Source organism: Pseudopodoces humilis, chromosome 6 (assembly GCF_049639895.1).
Source record: "Pseudopodoces humilis isolate 2021_Gansu_Grassland_sample_001 chromosome 6, ASM4963989v1, whole genome shotgun sequence".
In the NCBI taxonomy this organism is placed as follows: Eukaryota; Metazoa; Chordata; class Aves; order Passeriformes; family Paridae; genus Pseudopodoces; species Pseudopodoces humilis.
In genome coordinates, this window is record NC_142205.1 from 13,513,610 (window position 1) to 13,527,670 (window position 14,061).

The 14,061-nt window shown below is 39.7% G+C and overlaps 1 protein-coding gene across 2 annotated transcripts; it reads right to left on the reverse strand.

Annotated features, from left to right (window-relative positions):
• Positions 1 to 1,532: 1,532 nt before the first annotated feature.
• Positions 1,533 to 11,563, reverse strand: HS3ST1 (heparan sulfate-glucosamine 3-sulfotransferase 1). Of its 2 annotated transcripts, XM_088057029.1 has the most exons (3): positions 11,425 to 11,537; positions 10,741 to 10,811; positions 1,533 to 3,094 (listed from the first exon to the last, which is right to left on the reverse strand). In XM_088057029.1, the coding sequence occupies exon 3, from the start codon at positions 2,966 to 2,968 to the stop codon at positions 2,006 to 2,008; it is 963 nt and encodes a 320-aa protein (XP_087913155.1). In that variant the 5' UTR covers positions 2,969 to 3,094; positions 10,741 to 10,811; positions 11,425 to 11,537; the 3' UTR covers positions 1,533 to 2,005. The 2 variants fall into 2 exon arrangements, with proteins under 2 accessions (XP_087913155.1, XP_087913154.1); XM_088057028.1 differs by lacking the exon at positions 10,741 to 10,811 and having other exon boundaries at positions 11,425 to 11,563.
• Between the last annotated feature and the right edge of the window lie 2,498 nt (positions 11,564 to 14,061).

Genomic DNA, 14,061 nt, shown 5'->3' on the forward strand with positions numbered 1-14,061 from the left:
GGCTCCTGCAGAGATAACATTACCAAGGAAATGGGGTAAGTGTAGGAAAAAATACTGCCCCACCTTACACAAAATCCCCTGAATTTGTCTTTTCTGAAACTCTAATAGAAACATGATGGTACTACAATTCTGTTATTTTCAACATCTGCCTCATGTAAGATTTGACATTATTGACATTATTGCCACCAGAAACTTTCCCTCCTTACTGTATATTCTGGGTCAGCAGTGGACCATTCAGGCATAATCCAGCAGCAAACAACTGCTTTCGTATCAATAGCAACATGCTGCAGCTAAGTTCTTAGGTAAAATTTAGCTGAAATCTAAACTGGAGTTAGATCCTAAATGTTGGTCTTCCAAACTAGAAACTGAAGAAAAAAAAACAGAAAGGAAAAATGCAATTCAGAAAATATTTTATTGAGTACAATACCATTTCATTGTAGGCTTTATAAAACACCACCAACCTCTCTGAGGTTGAATACAGCTTGGGCAGGTGCACAAGGAGTGGGAGAGAGAGGGACAGCATCTGCAAATTTTCATGCAAGAGGCATAATATGGGATACTTGCATCCAGACGATACCTTGTCATAGTGCCCAAGTTTGCACTAACTCACCAGAAAAAAAAATGAATGAATCTACATTTAAATTTTATAAAGGATTGTAACAACCAGCTACAAGTTCAAATTTACTGGGTGTTGCCATTGCACATTCAATAACTAAACTCAAGATCATGAAATAAAAATCAGTAGCTTGGATTGAAAGTACTGTAAGAAGCCTTTTGTGGAAACTGGATTAACTCTAACTCCAGAAACTGATGGTTAACAAGACACCATAACCACTGTAGATCAGGACAACTGCAGCTTTTACCAATGGACTAACCTCTCACTTCCATTTTTAGCAGATGGAAAACAAGGAAAGTTCCTGGAATGTGGGTTAATCCCACAACACACATCTAATCAAGACCTGGCATCATGGTTCTTGGAAGGAGATTAAACAAAGAGAAGTCCATAGGCAATTTTCAGTTGCATGAAGCAACTGAAAACTCATAGAAAACAGCCTTAAGTAGGGTACAAATGTGGTAATATTTGTATGAATGAAGTTCATGAATGTAGACCAAATAATTTTTCTGGTGTGTTTATTTTCAGTGACTGTAAAGCATAAATGTACTATGAAATCTAGGAACAGTCAAAAGCAGCCTTGAAAAAGTCTCTATATTGCTTAAATTCTCTCAACTATACCTCTTTATGAAGTGTGCATACATTCAGAGACTGTAAGAAGTTTTCAGGTTGACCATATTTCTCCAGCTAACTGTATTTTTTGAGCTGGTCCCCACAGAATCCTTAAAAATCTGCCATGAAACCTGCACTGTACTGCCAAAGAATTGAGGAGCACTTGTTATAACAGTGAATATGAAGGTTAAGTATAGAAGTTAATATGTCAAATTAGTTAATATATCAAATTACATAGAGACTTCCATTGTCCTTTGGGTGTGTATTTCCCAACATGTGTAAGTACCACCACTTTGACAGGAAATAATTTCATAAAGCAGGATTGAACAATTTATTAAGTACAATAATATTTTCAAATGGAAAATAAATTATTAATCCACACTTTAAACTAAGAAAAATGGAAAGGTAAAGTTTAGCATATTCATTAGCAATTAGTGAAAATAGTCCAGGAAGGCCAAAGTATTCAAATAATTCAGAAATGTTCTGTTGAAATGAATTTCTTATTTATTAAAAAGACAACACATTCTCAAGAGAGCACCTTCTGCAATGAAATAATTTAGTTTCTTCATATAGACACATCATACACAATGTTAACAACCATGAAAAACAATACAAAATGCTTTCAAATTTAACAAGTAGAAAAATATAACTAGTATATATGGCAATTGTGAATCTAATACTGTACAGAAGTATTTATGGATTTTACAAATAAATAATAGCTTAAATGCCCTTTTTAAATCTTCTAACTGTACACTGGAACATAGGTTCTGAAGCTTACCACTAACTTGCCACAAATGTGTGCCAGTCAAATGTTCTGCCCACAAGCTCAAAAAACTTCTTGTTGGGTTCATGGAAATATTCCTGCAGTTTCTCGAGTAACCGGGAATCTACGTGTGGGTGCGCTCGTCCTTTGGACTCATGTAAACAGCGCTCTCTACCACCGTCCCTCAGGCAGTAGAATCCCTTAGTTTTATTGAAATAAAAGTTTGAAGCATTTATCTGTGGTGATAACTTCAGAAATCTCTCTACCTTTTCTATTTCTGGAAAGGGATCTCTGATTAATTTATCCCCATCTACAATGTGGATATGATCAAGAGGAAAATACTTCAGCCAGTTCTGCATGTGAATGTAGTATAAGCTTCTGTTTATTGCCTTGTAGTCCACATTGAGTTCACCATTTTTTATCAGGAATTGTTCAATGGATGGGTACGGCTTGTGCTTCTGCATGTGGTTGTAGAACACTTGGGTGTAATCTGATAGTACTCTCTCGCTTGGGTCTCTTAAAATAAGGAGTAGTCTCATTGATTGGTTCATGTTATAAACTCTTTCAGGCACTTTAGGTGATGTGAAATACGCTGGAGTTTTTTCCACGGTGATCTGATGGGGATATGAGAATGGCATTTGATTAATATACCACTGCAATCCATTCCTGTAATGATCTTCCCAGTCAAAGAAGTGAACTTCACTTTCTGCTGCTGCAATATCTGGATGGAGACTCAACATCTCTAACAAAGCTCTTGTTCCACCTTTTCTCACTCCAATAATAATAGTCTGTGGCAGCTGCTGACATGATCCATTAGAATGAATGTTTTCCTTGAAGTCATTTTTCTGAGATGTTTTCTTTAAAAGCTCTCTCTGAACAGACTGAGAAGAAGTCTCAGCATTTGAATTTATAGCTGGTCTGGAAGGCACTATCTGAGGTTGAACAATAAGCAACACAGCTCCCAGCAGAAAAGCTGCCATGACAGAAGTTCTTTAGTCTGGTTTCACTCAAGCAGGTAATAGGGCATAGAGCGATTTCCACCAAGAACCCTTAAAAGTGGTTTTTGTTTTGCTGAGCCAATGTGTATTTCTCAAGCAAAAACTTCACTGAAAGAGGGAAAAGAAAAAGCACGTTATATTCGGCCACACTGCAAATACCTTTCTCTTTTCAAAACTGAACAAACTTTAGCTTTCCCAACTCCAGCCTCATAGATAATTTAGTGTAATTAAATGTTTTAAAAGACAGGCATATGCAACAATGCCATAAGAAAATTATTTCCAGGGATAAGGAGACATTAATATTATGAATCTTTCATTTGCACGCAGAGTATTATTAGTTATTATTTTTAAAAATCTGATTTCCTTGGAGTTGAACCACAATCACAAGAGAATTGTTTTTCTGGTCTATTAGAATAGATTTGTCTTAGAAACAAAACATAAAAAGGAAAAGATCTGGAGGGGACCAAAATAGCACGCCTAAAAGCTGAGGGTCTTGTAGGATGCCTGGAAATTACAGTCTCCCAAAGAACCATGTAACAGCAACCTTAGAAGTCAAGCTTCTTGGGAAAAAGGCTCATGCAATATAGATAGAGCTGTCCAACATGAGAAGGCAACATTCTCCTAGGAAGGAATTAGGAAGAGCTCGAGGTAAATAGCACACCAAAGAAAAGTTGAATTTTGTGTCATTTTTAAGTGAAGTTAACTTTTGCTTTCTGTGCGCTTACTGTTTCTAAGGATAAAACAGGTGGCTTTCACACTGGCCCTGCAAAGAGGTAAGATAATGAAACCACAGACCGTAGCATGACTGAATCAACAAAACACTGAAAGACCTGTGGTTCCTGTCTCCATACTCAGGAAAGAAAATACACAATGGATACCTCTGAAGGTCATTTCAAGAGTTAGCCAGCAAGCTGCTGGGATGTAAAGAACTAACTTTAGGCTTTATCGAAAGACTACTAAATACCACCACTGAACACCCTTTAAAGGTCAGGGTATTTTTAATGCAATGTTTGAAGTGAAATTGTAATGGTTTCACACACAGTAGAGCTATTAGAATGTTGCAGTATGAGCAGGCTGTGTACACAGGCTCCCTGAATTACAATGTCTTCCAAAGACTTTATACCCTCAGTGAAGGGCTGGTGTGGATTTTAGTATTTTCTAACTCCACTTAGAAGTAGAAGCTATGACAGCTGAGTACCTGACTGCTTTGCCTTAGTAGGCTACTGTAATTACAAATTTAAGCCTAGAACAGCACATACTGTGCCAGCTAACAAGGGCTGAAATATGAAAGTACATATGAACAACCTGAGGAAATGCAAGGGCTAGGTTTTGGAAACTCTCCAGAGAATCTGAAAAGAAACTAATGACTTTTCCACAATAACCTAAGTCCCAGTGCAACAAGGACTAATGATGTGTTTCTAAGTAATCTAAAGTTCTGTTTGATAGCTTTGCATTTACAGAGGTCATGACTCCATCCTGAATGGAACAGGTCTGCTTCCTGATGTTTTCTACTGATTATCACTTTGGTGCTTTCCCTTTTTCCATTTTTAATGGGGTACAAGGTGGCAATATTGAGCCTTGTCTCAGGCTACTCTGTGATGTCTGATGTGAGGCAAGTTTGCACAGGAATTTGAGTTTTTTTTATTTTTGGCCACCGTTAAGTTCTCTCTGCCTGCAAGAGTTCCATTCTGTCTGTCGTCATTAGTCTTCTGCTCTCTTTCCCTGTCCCCACCATTCCTGCTAATCATTCTCAGCTTAATCTATATTGCTTTTAACAAGAAATAGTCTTCATAACCCCACACTGTGGAAGTTGATGGGGGAAGACACCGGGTGACAGAAAATTTAATACAGGTGAATTCACTGAGCTGTGTTGCCACAATATTCAGCAGCAACAGGAGCACAGGATACAGCACCAACCAGACTGGATCAGTGACTGATGGGCAGCTCAGTACATAAGAATAACAAAACATCAACTCTGTTGAATTTTAAGGTCACAGATTAAAGGAATAGCCACTTACTTCACAGTACATTTTAAGTCACTGGCTCCATAAATAGTAAGCCGGAGTTGTTGTCTTAACACCTTATTGGAAAAGCATAATAGGATTCCAGAGAGGAAGAGGTTGAACTGTGTACAAAGAAGTGAATTTAAAGCCTACTGGTAGGAACACTTATTTCTTAATAGTCAGACTGAAATATGCTATGCTAACAGCCAAGTTCTGTAACAGACTGTCTGGAAAGATTAAATTTTAGCTGCTGGTCTCATAGTGACAACACACCACTGGATTGGAGGGGGCGCAGTGTTGACTTTTTTTTCCTGCTCTTTTTGGGGGTTTTTCAGGTTTTTTTTTTCTTTGAAAATTAATTCTATTTATTAATTTATTGGGATTCTTAATTTGTAGCTCACAGTTTTACACTAGTCAATTGCCAACTTTTTTATTCAAGCCTTCCATGGCTGAATATAGCATAGGAACTTTTGAGAAAAAGACATAGCAAGGTGTCTCTTCACTCTAGCTCTACTCTTGTTTTAGCCAGCATCTCTGAAATCAGACCTGTGAGATATTACAGGTGTGGTACTAGGGGCCTCACTTCAAGCAGGTTTTTGAGCCTCAGTGGAGCTCTGCCTCAATGTGTTCCCATTCTTAAAGACTTTTATGGGGTGCAGGTTTTCTAAATACACAAAAGTAACTGTTTCCTGCTTCAACATGAAATCTCATAATAACACAAGAATATCTTCTGTTTCAGACATACAGAATCCCATTGTTCCTCCCCACTATTTTTTCAGGTGCACATCTTCCACTGAAGAATACAGCTATTGTATCTGTAGCATTTATTTAATGCACTTCTAAAGAACCATATCAGTAATTCTATCATTCAGAATACCTATACGCTACTGGATGTTTTGTTTGCAAGCAATAAAGCTTTGTTTGCCTCTTATTTCCGTTCTATTTTGTTTCTCCCAAACTATATAGGCCTGATATCTGGATCAATTATTTTGTTTTGTTAGACTATTGTAACACAATGGACACAACTGTGCCTCTAAATTCAGCATAAAATACATGATGTGTGACAAGAGGACAAGAGTGGTCTTCAGGAATAAAGCAGCATATAAATTTGTTGTCACTCAGCTCTCATCTTTTACATCCCCTTTAATGCTTTAGGTCGATGTGTAGTTTGGTGTCTAGAATTACAGTGTTTTATATAAAATGATGTAAACATGTATTCCATAGTTTTATAATTTGTGGCTTGGAAAAACTCTTTCAACAATAATAAGCACTGACGAGTTTAAAGCAGTCACTTTGTCAAGCTACTCTTCTGCTTTAAGAATTCTCTTCACTGCAACCACAAGTCATGCAGAACATACATGACTTCACTTGATGACTCCATATTCCAAATTAGTTCAAAAAATTTAACTGACAGCCATTACTATTATATTTGCTACAAGTAAATGAGCAAGTTGTAAAAGGAACACAGTTTATGTTAAATGGTGCTTTGAAGATTATACCAAGACTTTTCAAAAAGTCTGATTGCTTTTGCTTAATCTTTTCTTCAGCTTTCTCCAAATAATTAGTGAAATGTACCATCCTATTTATTTAACCAGATTCAGTGTGAACTTTATGATTAAAACCTCTTCTACAGTAATAGTAACTTGGAAATAAATAGGAAATTTAACCAGTAAATGCAGAATGAGGGCCAGAGGCTGTCATAAGTCATTGACTTGTAAGCATGCTTCAGTACTCTTTGAAACATGTGTCACTATTTTGTAATTTCCATTTCTTACCATTTTACAAAGGTATTTTAATGCCTCCATATGTATGTCATGAGTGACATTGCCTAAACTACCTAGATTATATACACTTCTTAGTTTAATATGCATTAACAAAGTAAGGTAGTCTCTTTAATTTTTTTTTAAATTCATTTTATTCATTCATTTTTCTGGCAATTGGATGGGGTTAGATTTAGCTCTGAACTTCCACAAGAACCTCTGAGTTAGCTGTCCAAGTGGGTAGGAAGAAACCTAAGGAGTGTCTGTAGGGCAGTCAGTAAGCATCAGGCAGAGTCTGCTGGCAGATTTGTCAGGGACATATCTCACACAAAAAGCTGACAGTAACACACTGACAGGTTTAGCAGAGCTAATAGGGCCCAGTAACTACCAGGACAGTAACTAGGAGAGGCAAAACTCCTTTCCATAAGCATGCAAGCGACTTAATGTTCATTAAAGAGAAGTTGTGTTTTCCTGTGTGGTTCTTTAGGGACTGTGGACAAACAGGTTAAGTTTCAGATGGCCTCACTTTATTTCCTTGCAGAACTGAAACCCTTCACTGGAGAGACCTCTGCCCAGCCATCCCAAAAAACAGAGTCTGGGCTGAATGAGAGCTACACTTCACTTGCTGAAGTTTGTCTGTAGAGGGAGATTAGAGCTGAAAATCTGAGTGAGACATTCTGTTCTTATAAAGAGTACTTAGTTTGGCTGATGTGATAGAGCCTCAGGACAGTTTGTGGACTGTTATTTTCCCTCATACATATTTGGGCACACAGTACTGCAATATATAAGACAAACATTGCTGGTTAAACCTATCTGTGCAGTACAACCCACACATCTGCTATGCTGACTTCTTCTCTTGGTAAAAAAAAAAAAATCCCCCGAGATAACCAACTTCCTAAACTGATAAAGACTCAGTGTTCTGAACATTTGTATTCAGTGATGTGCTTTAAAAAAACTGAACTACAGCAATTGCAGCGTACTGGAAAACCTTCAAGAACTCATTGATATGAACAGTATATTCCTATCCTCTACGGGTAGACTCTGTCCACCATAAAATATATTCCCTAGTTGTTTATATTAACTCAAGTTCCACTTTGTATCCTGATAACCTGAAACTTCTCAATACTACTATCATTTAAAACTCAGCCAAGAGCAGCATGGCAAAGAGAGCAATTTAAAAAAAAAATTAATTCAATTTATGCAACATGCTTTTTCTTGAAAATATATTTTGCATTTTGTTATTTTTATCTATTGTACTGTATCAAAATTCCCTCTCCATGAAGAAATTCTTCCCATACTTCCCACTGCATATACTTGTAGCTTTTAATCCCATTTTAACAAAAGTTTTAAACAACACTTGCCAATGAAATTCTTGAATTCTAGTTTCCAGGAATTAACTACAAATACTTTCCTACTTTAGTGAGTGCTACAGAGATAAGTGTAATAAATGAAATAGAACTACATACTACTGAAGGTCTCTGAACCATAAACTATTGATCACCTCATGATACATCAAAAAAGTCATCTGCACATTATGAAGGGACTATATGTAACCGTATGAACCTGTCTTACAGTGCCTAGGTGATATGTACATTTCCCAAATTATATTAAAACTGCTGCACAACCAGGAGAGATTAAACCATGGCTTTAACTTTTATAGTCAGATGTTAAGAAATGTAATCATAATTTCAGTCCTGTTAATATGAGATGTTGTCTATCAGCACCAAGACTTCAGAAATACACTTTAAAAGGTCTTTAAATTTTGGGAAGGAGAACTTCACAAGCTGAGAAATGTTGACTTGGTAGGAAGTATTTTTGGCTGAAATCTGCTGTATTTCTGCACCTGCTGTGATAAATACAGTTTATGCAAATTAGATATTAGATAGGCCACCAGTTCATGACTTCTAAAGGAATTCAGCTCCAGTGTGAGCAGTAAGGTAGCAAATTTACAATAGACTGTGGTTATATATAACATGCACTCTTTCTTAAGGTCAGAAGGGACCATTCCAGTCTTTCATGCCAAGAGATCATAAAAATTGTTAGAAGAGAAAATACCCTAGATTTCGGAGAACCTCATGCAGGTAAAAATAAAAAGGGACATTACACCAGAATAAAAATAACTTGAAAAGCTCAGGATGCACAAAATTTTTTGTACTGAGCAGTAATATGGAATCCCCTTAACACCTTCTAGCAATTTTTTTAAATAACTGTCAGGACTGAGGTTTTTTTGTAAAGAATAACTACACTGCACCACTGCCTGCTCTATTTCACACCCCCCCCCCCCCATAAGCCCAAATGCTCAATTCAAAATCCAAAAATTACTCCCCATCCCACTTTCCAAGCAAAATGGGTCACATTCTAATTGGGAAGCAGAAATCTATTGCACAGTTAATTGACTTGCTTCCTAATTCATGAAATCTGTCCCCAAGAAAACAGTGTGTGTGAAAACATGGCTCTGTCCTGTCTTGCCCTCTTTCAGTAAAAAGGCTCACCTTAACTGGATGTATTAAAATAGAGAACACAGAAGACTAAGCAATCCCATTCTCATTTCCTCTGCCAAGCAATTTCTTACCATTTAAACAGGGCTGTGGGCCCTGTTTCAAATATCAATATTTAAAACAAAAATAAAACAAAACAAAAACCAAAAAGCCAAAACCAAAAAAAACCTCCACATCTCAAAATAGTCATTTAGTTCATATTCAAGTAGACTTCGGTGTCTTCCACTCTCCTGCCTTCAGAATAACACTGGATCAGGGCGAATACTGGTGAGGTCATCACTGTATTAGACTTAGCTAAACCAATCAATTTACTAAGCAAAGCACTACACAGTGACCTGGAGGGAACCCTCATGTTCTGGAGTGACAGATGACCAGCAGGATCTCCCATCTTGGTCTGCTTTAGCATATTACAGTTTTGTTTTTCTCACTATCAAAAATTTTCATGGAAATTCATCAGCTTTGACATATTTTTGGGTTCTGATTTCTTATGTGTTATGAATGGCATTTCTAGATGAGGGGAGATCCCAGGGTAGTGAGACTAATAAAAACATTTTTTATTTCCTCTAATGAAAAGCAGAAGAGTTGTATGTATCTATACATACATGCATGTCTTGGAAAGTGTTTTCCTGCAATACCTGTTCAGAATAACCAAGGTAGGGTCCTGCCAAGGGAAGGGACACAGATGGGAACCTGTCAGTCCTGAGGCTGGAATTTGCTCTGTCAAATTAGGGTCTCTCCACTGCAATAGCTGGCCTTGCTTTGGATGCATAACCTTCTTGCTGAACTACCAGAGGTATTTTTTGGTTTTGTAGTATCAAAAACCTCTGCATTTTCGAAAACGGATAAAGCAACAGAGTAGGTACTGAAAAGGTAGATGTGCAAGAGACAGCTAAAGTTGATGTCAGTGACTGTGCTCTTACTGAGAGGTGCTCGTTTCTGAGCGATGTGAGAAATGCACTTATTCAAGAGTGTAAGAAATGCTGGCAGATGTAAATTGCAACAGTTATTATATTTATACTTACAAATTAAGTTTGATAGCCAGAGAATATACATGCACTCACCAAAATAAACCTGTTCTACTATGTTCTATTTGCCATACACACTGCAGAGTCTCTCCCTCAGTGGGAGTGGGCACTGCATGGATCTCTCATGCCAGAAAGATGCTCCCTGCAGACATTCTATCCCCATGCCATTCAAGCATTCCTAGAACTTCAAGGGTATATTTTTTTTTCCCACACCAAAATCCAAAGAGGAGCAGTCTTGAAACCGGGAAAACGCACTGCACTAACAGAGAAAGGGAGGAGAATAATGTACTTTAATTCCCAGTCAGCTGAGGTGATCGAACTGCCAGTACTCAGCTGCGTGCCCCCTCCTGATCTTTTCAATGTCTGCCTGGAAGATAAGACCAAACCCAAACTCTTCCATCTGAAGGCTACCACCCCCCCCCCCCCCCCGCCATCCTTTTACCCCCAACAGATTTGAACTGCACACACCTTTATTCTTGGAAAGCACACCGAGAACTGCAGTAACCAAGCCTTTGCTGTACTACTCTAGGGTGACAGTCCTTCAAAACAGAAATGAGCTCGAATTAAGGCTTTGTGCCCTCCTGCCACCCCCAAAGAGCACTGTGCCCCTATCCCTCTGCAGCTCGCCGGGCACGCTGCATCCCGCCGGCTCCAGCATTATGTGAGGAGCGGATCGAAGATGCTCAGCCGAGCTTTTGCAAGTGTTCTCCCGTCAGGCAGGCGCCCCGCTTCCAGAGCCCTACCGCTCTGCCCTTGTGCTTGTCATTCTGCCACAAGATAAAGAAGATAAAGGAAGTGCCCAGAAGCCGCACCTGGCCAGGTGCTGCCAAACACTTTGCTTCCCCCCCGCTTTCTCTCCTGCCCGCCTCCCAGAGCCTGGCTCGGTGAGTCCGAGGGCTGAGGTTCCTCCCGAGCCTGGGGACAGCTCTCAGGTACGGCCCGGCCGGGCAGCGCTCCCCAGCCCGCAGCGGGGCTCGCCTGCCCCGGGGCTCCCACCTGCCGACAGCAGGTGCCGGGCGGCAGCGCCAGCGCACGCCGGAGCCGGCAGAGTCCATCCACGATCGCCGGCAGCCTCGTCCACCCCTAACTTCCCACGCTGCCGAGGGCAGCCCCCGGCGCGGCGCTCCCCTCCGAGGCACCCGCGTTACTCACCGCCGGGCCGCGGAGCCGAGGGGCAGCGCTCGCCCCGCTCTTCCATGGGCGCCCGCGCTGGAGGCGGCGTCCGGGGCAGCGCGCCCGGCAGCGGCGTGCGGGGGCTGCGAGCGCCCGCTGTCGCCCGCCTCGGCCGGCCGGCAGCGCCGCAGCCCCAGCCTGGCGCGGCTCGTTTGTAGGGCCCCGCCCGGGCCGCGTCACGGACAGGCCCCGCCCGGGCCGCGGGCGGCAGCGGCGGGGTGCGGGCAGCGCCGGGTGGCGGCCCCTCCGCCTGCCGGGGTGGCCGCGGAGAGAGGGGCGGCTGCCGGCGCGGAGCTCGCCCGGATAGTGCCACGCGTCTGGAGAAACGAATGGATATCCTCAGCAAGCGCACCTGCCCCCGCCTCCATAAAATCGTAGAATATCTTGAGTTGGAACGGACGCGCGAGGATCAAGGAGTCCAAGTCCTTCGATTGCCTCCTTCCTGTACTTATAAAAATACCACCCATGCGAGGTTGCATGAATAACAGACTTATAGTACTTACATTTACTTCTTCTACTTCTTGTTTACTTTCTTGGGACTTCACAAGGTGGCTCTGATTTTTTTTTTTTTTTTTTTTTTCTCCTGAAATGCTTTCTGTTCAGCCAGATTAATTTAAAGCAGGATGGATGTCTAGAATGACTGAAATACTGCTCCTTGAGAGCAGTGGGGAAAAGACCTTCTGGGGATTTAAGTCCTAGGGTTAATTTATTGAAAAGACCTTCTGGGGATTTAAGTCCTAGGGTTAATTTATTGAAATAAATTCATTTACCATGAACTGAATTGTGGGTTTTTTTAAGACAAAGTGAATTAAAACTGGCATTAACATACTGCATCCATTATTTCAACAGCCAAACTCTTGAAATTTACTGTGAGCAAAATGCAGGCCCAAATAAATAAAATAAAAATAAATAAATAAAATCTCAGCTGATTTTGATTAATTCCTTGTAGTTTAACAGATCTGACAGGGTGTTTGTTCGCAAAGAAAGTCTATTTGCACTGGTTTTACACCGGTCTTAGGTTTTTTGCCTGAAGTGATGTAGTTCAGACAATTCTGTCTGGACTCTGGGAGCTATCTCATCAGGTTCCATAAAGTTGTGTATGCTCAGGTTCTTGAAGTGGTCACAAATGTGATCTGTACTTACAGTAGGAAGTATTTTGTTCCCCCAGTCCCCTGTCCATCCATGACAGAAGCATGGGAAGAGTGGTTGCCATTGAAGACTGAGGCAAAAAAGTGGTCTGGTACCTCAATCTCCTCATCCATTGATCAGCGTTGTTTATCAGGTGGTTACACCTTCCTCCGCCCTCTCAGCAGGGGTATATCATCTTTAACCATGGGCTGTGACCTGCTCACACCTCATTGCACCTCATTTACTCCTTCAGTGCTGGGCTGTGGGATTGTTGGGTCACACTTACTCACTGCACCAAAAACCAACACAAGAGTTATGCACAAATATTCAAATTGTATATTTCCTTAAATCCTTTACCTTCAGCCCTGGCCTGTGCTGATAGTGTAACAGGAGGCAAAGCTACCAATTATGGAATTCTGTTTTCTAACCATGACTTCTGATGAGGGAACTGGAACAAAGATGGTGTTTATTCAAGTATCACCAGCAATTTCAAATGGATTAGAGGAAGTGGCTGTGTTTGTGGAGTTATTTTGTTTACAACCATTTACCTTCAGCCTTGAATAAGTATACTTTTGCATGGCTAAATTAATTAGTAAAATAAATATGTAATAGAACATCTGAGGAGTGAAGAGTACTCAAGTATTTTTGAAAAGGAGTATTGCCAAGTGGAATCTTGTCAAAGGTTTTCAAGAAACAAATATAAGTACTTAAGGAAAAATAGGACAGAATAACTATAAATGTATTTTATGGCTTGTATATTTAACATTTAAGATTTTTTCTGTATTTAAGTGTACTACATCATTGCAGTGTAAATTGCTTTAGCACCAATAAATATGTACAAATACTTTACTTTTAATTTTTTAAGAACATCTCACAAGAGTGTTTACTAAAAAAACCCAAAACAATAAGACTTTTTACTTAGTATTTTTACACTTTTCTGTATGTTTTATTATAAACCTGAGAGTCTAGTAGAGAAATACATTCATTTGTGATTAGCCTGGTTGTTTAATCCTGATGTTTATGTCATGACTGTGGGTTTTGATTGGAAACAGGTTAGAACCAAAAAGCTTAAATGTTGTTCAGGTGCTATAGACCAGCACAGTTCAGTCATAAGGGATCACTGTTTCTTCCGTGTGATCTATAGATCAGATATCATAATACTCATTTCATGTTTAATACCCAGTCTTGATATAAAAGAATCAAAAGATGAAAAATTCATTATTTCTTTATTGTTCTAGTCATGAACTATCTTTGGTGTCAAAATAATAACAGAAAGCATCTGTGTACCTTTTTATCTGAAGGTATCTAAGTGTAACTTCAAGCCACTGCTTTATATTATCGCCTTCCCAGGTAGATTAAAGATATGTTTTGCCCCAAAACATACTTTCTTATTCTAATTAGGTCATTTCTCAGTATTATTTTCACTTTTTAATAAGATAAACAAAGTGGTCTCTTACAGTGTCTCACAGGAAGGCTCAAGAAAGTTTA

Coding starts and splice junctions, on each gene's coding strand:
- HS3ST1 (XM_088057028.1), bottom strand. CDS start 2,968: ATGGCAGCTTTTCTGCTGGGAGCTGTGTTGCTTATTGTTCAACCTCAG.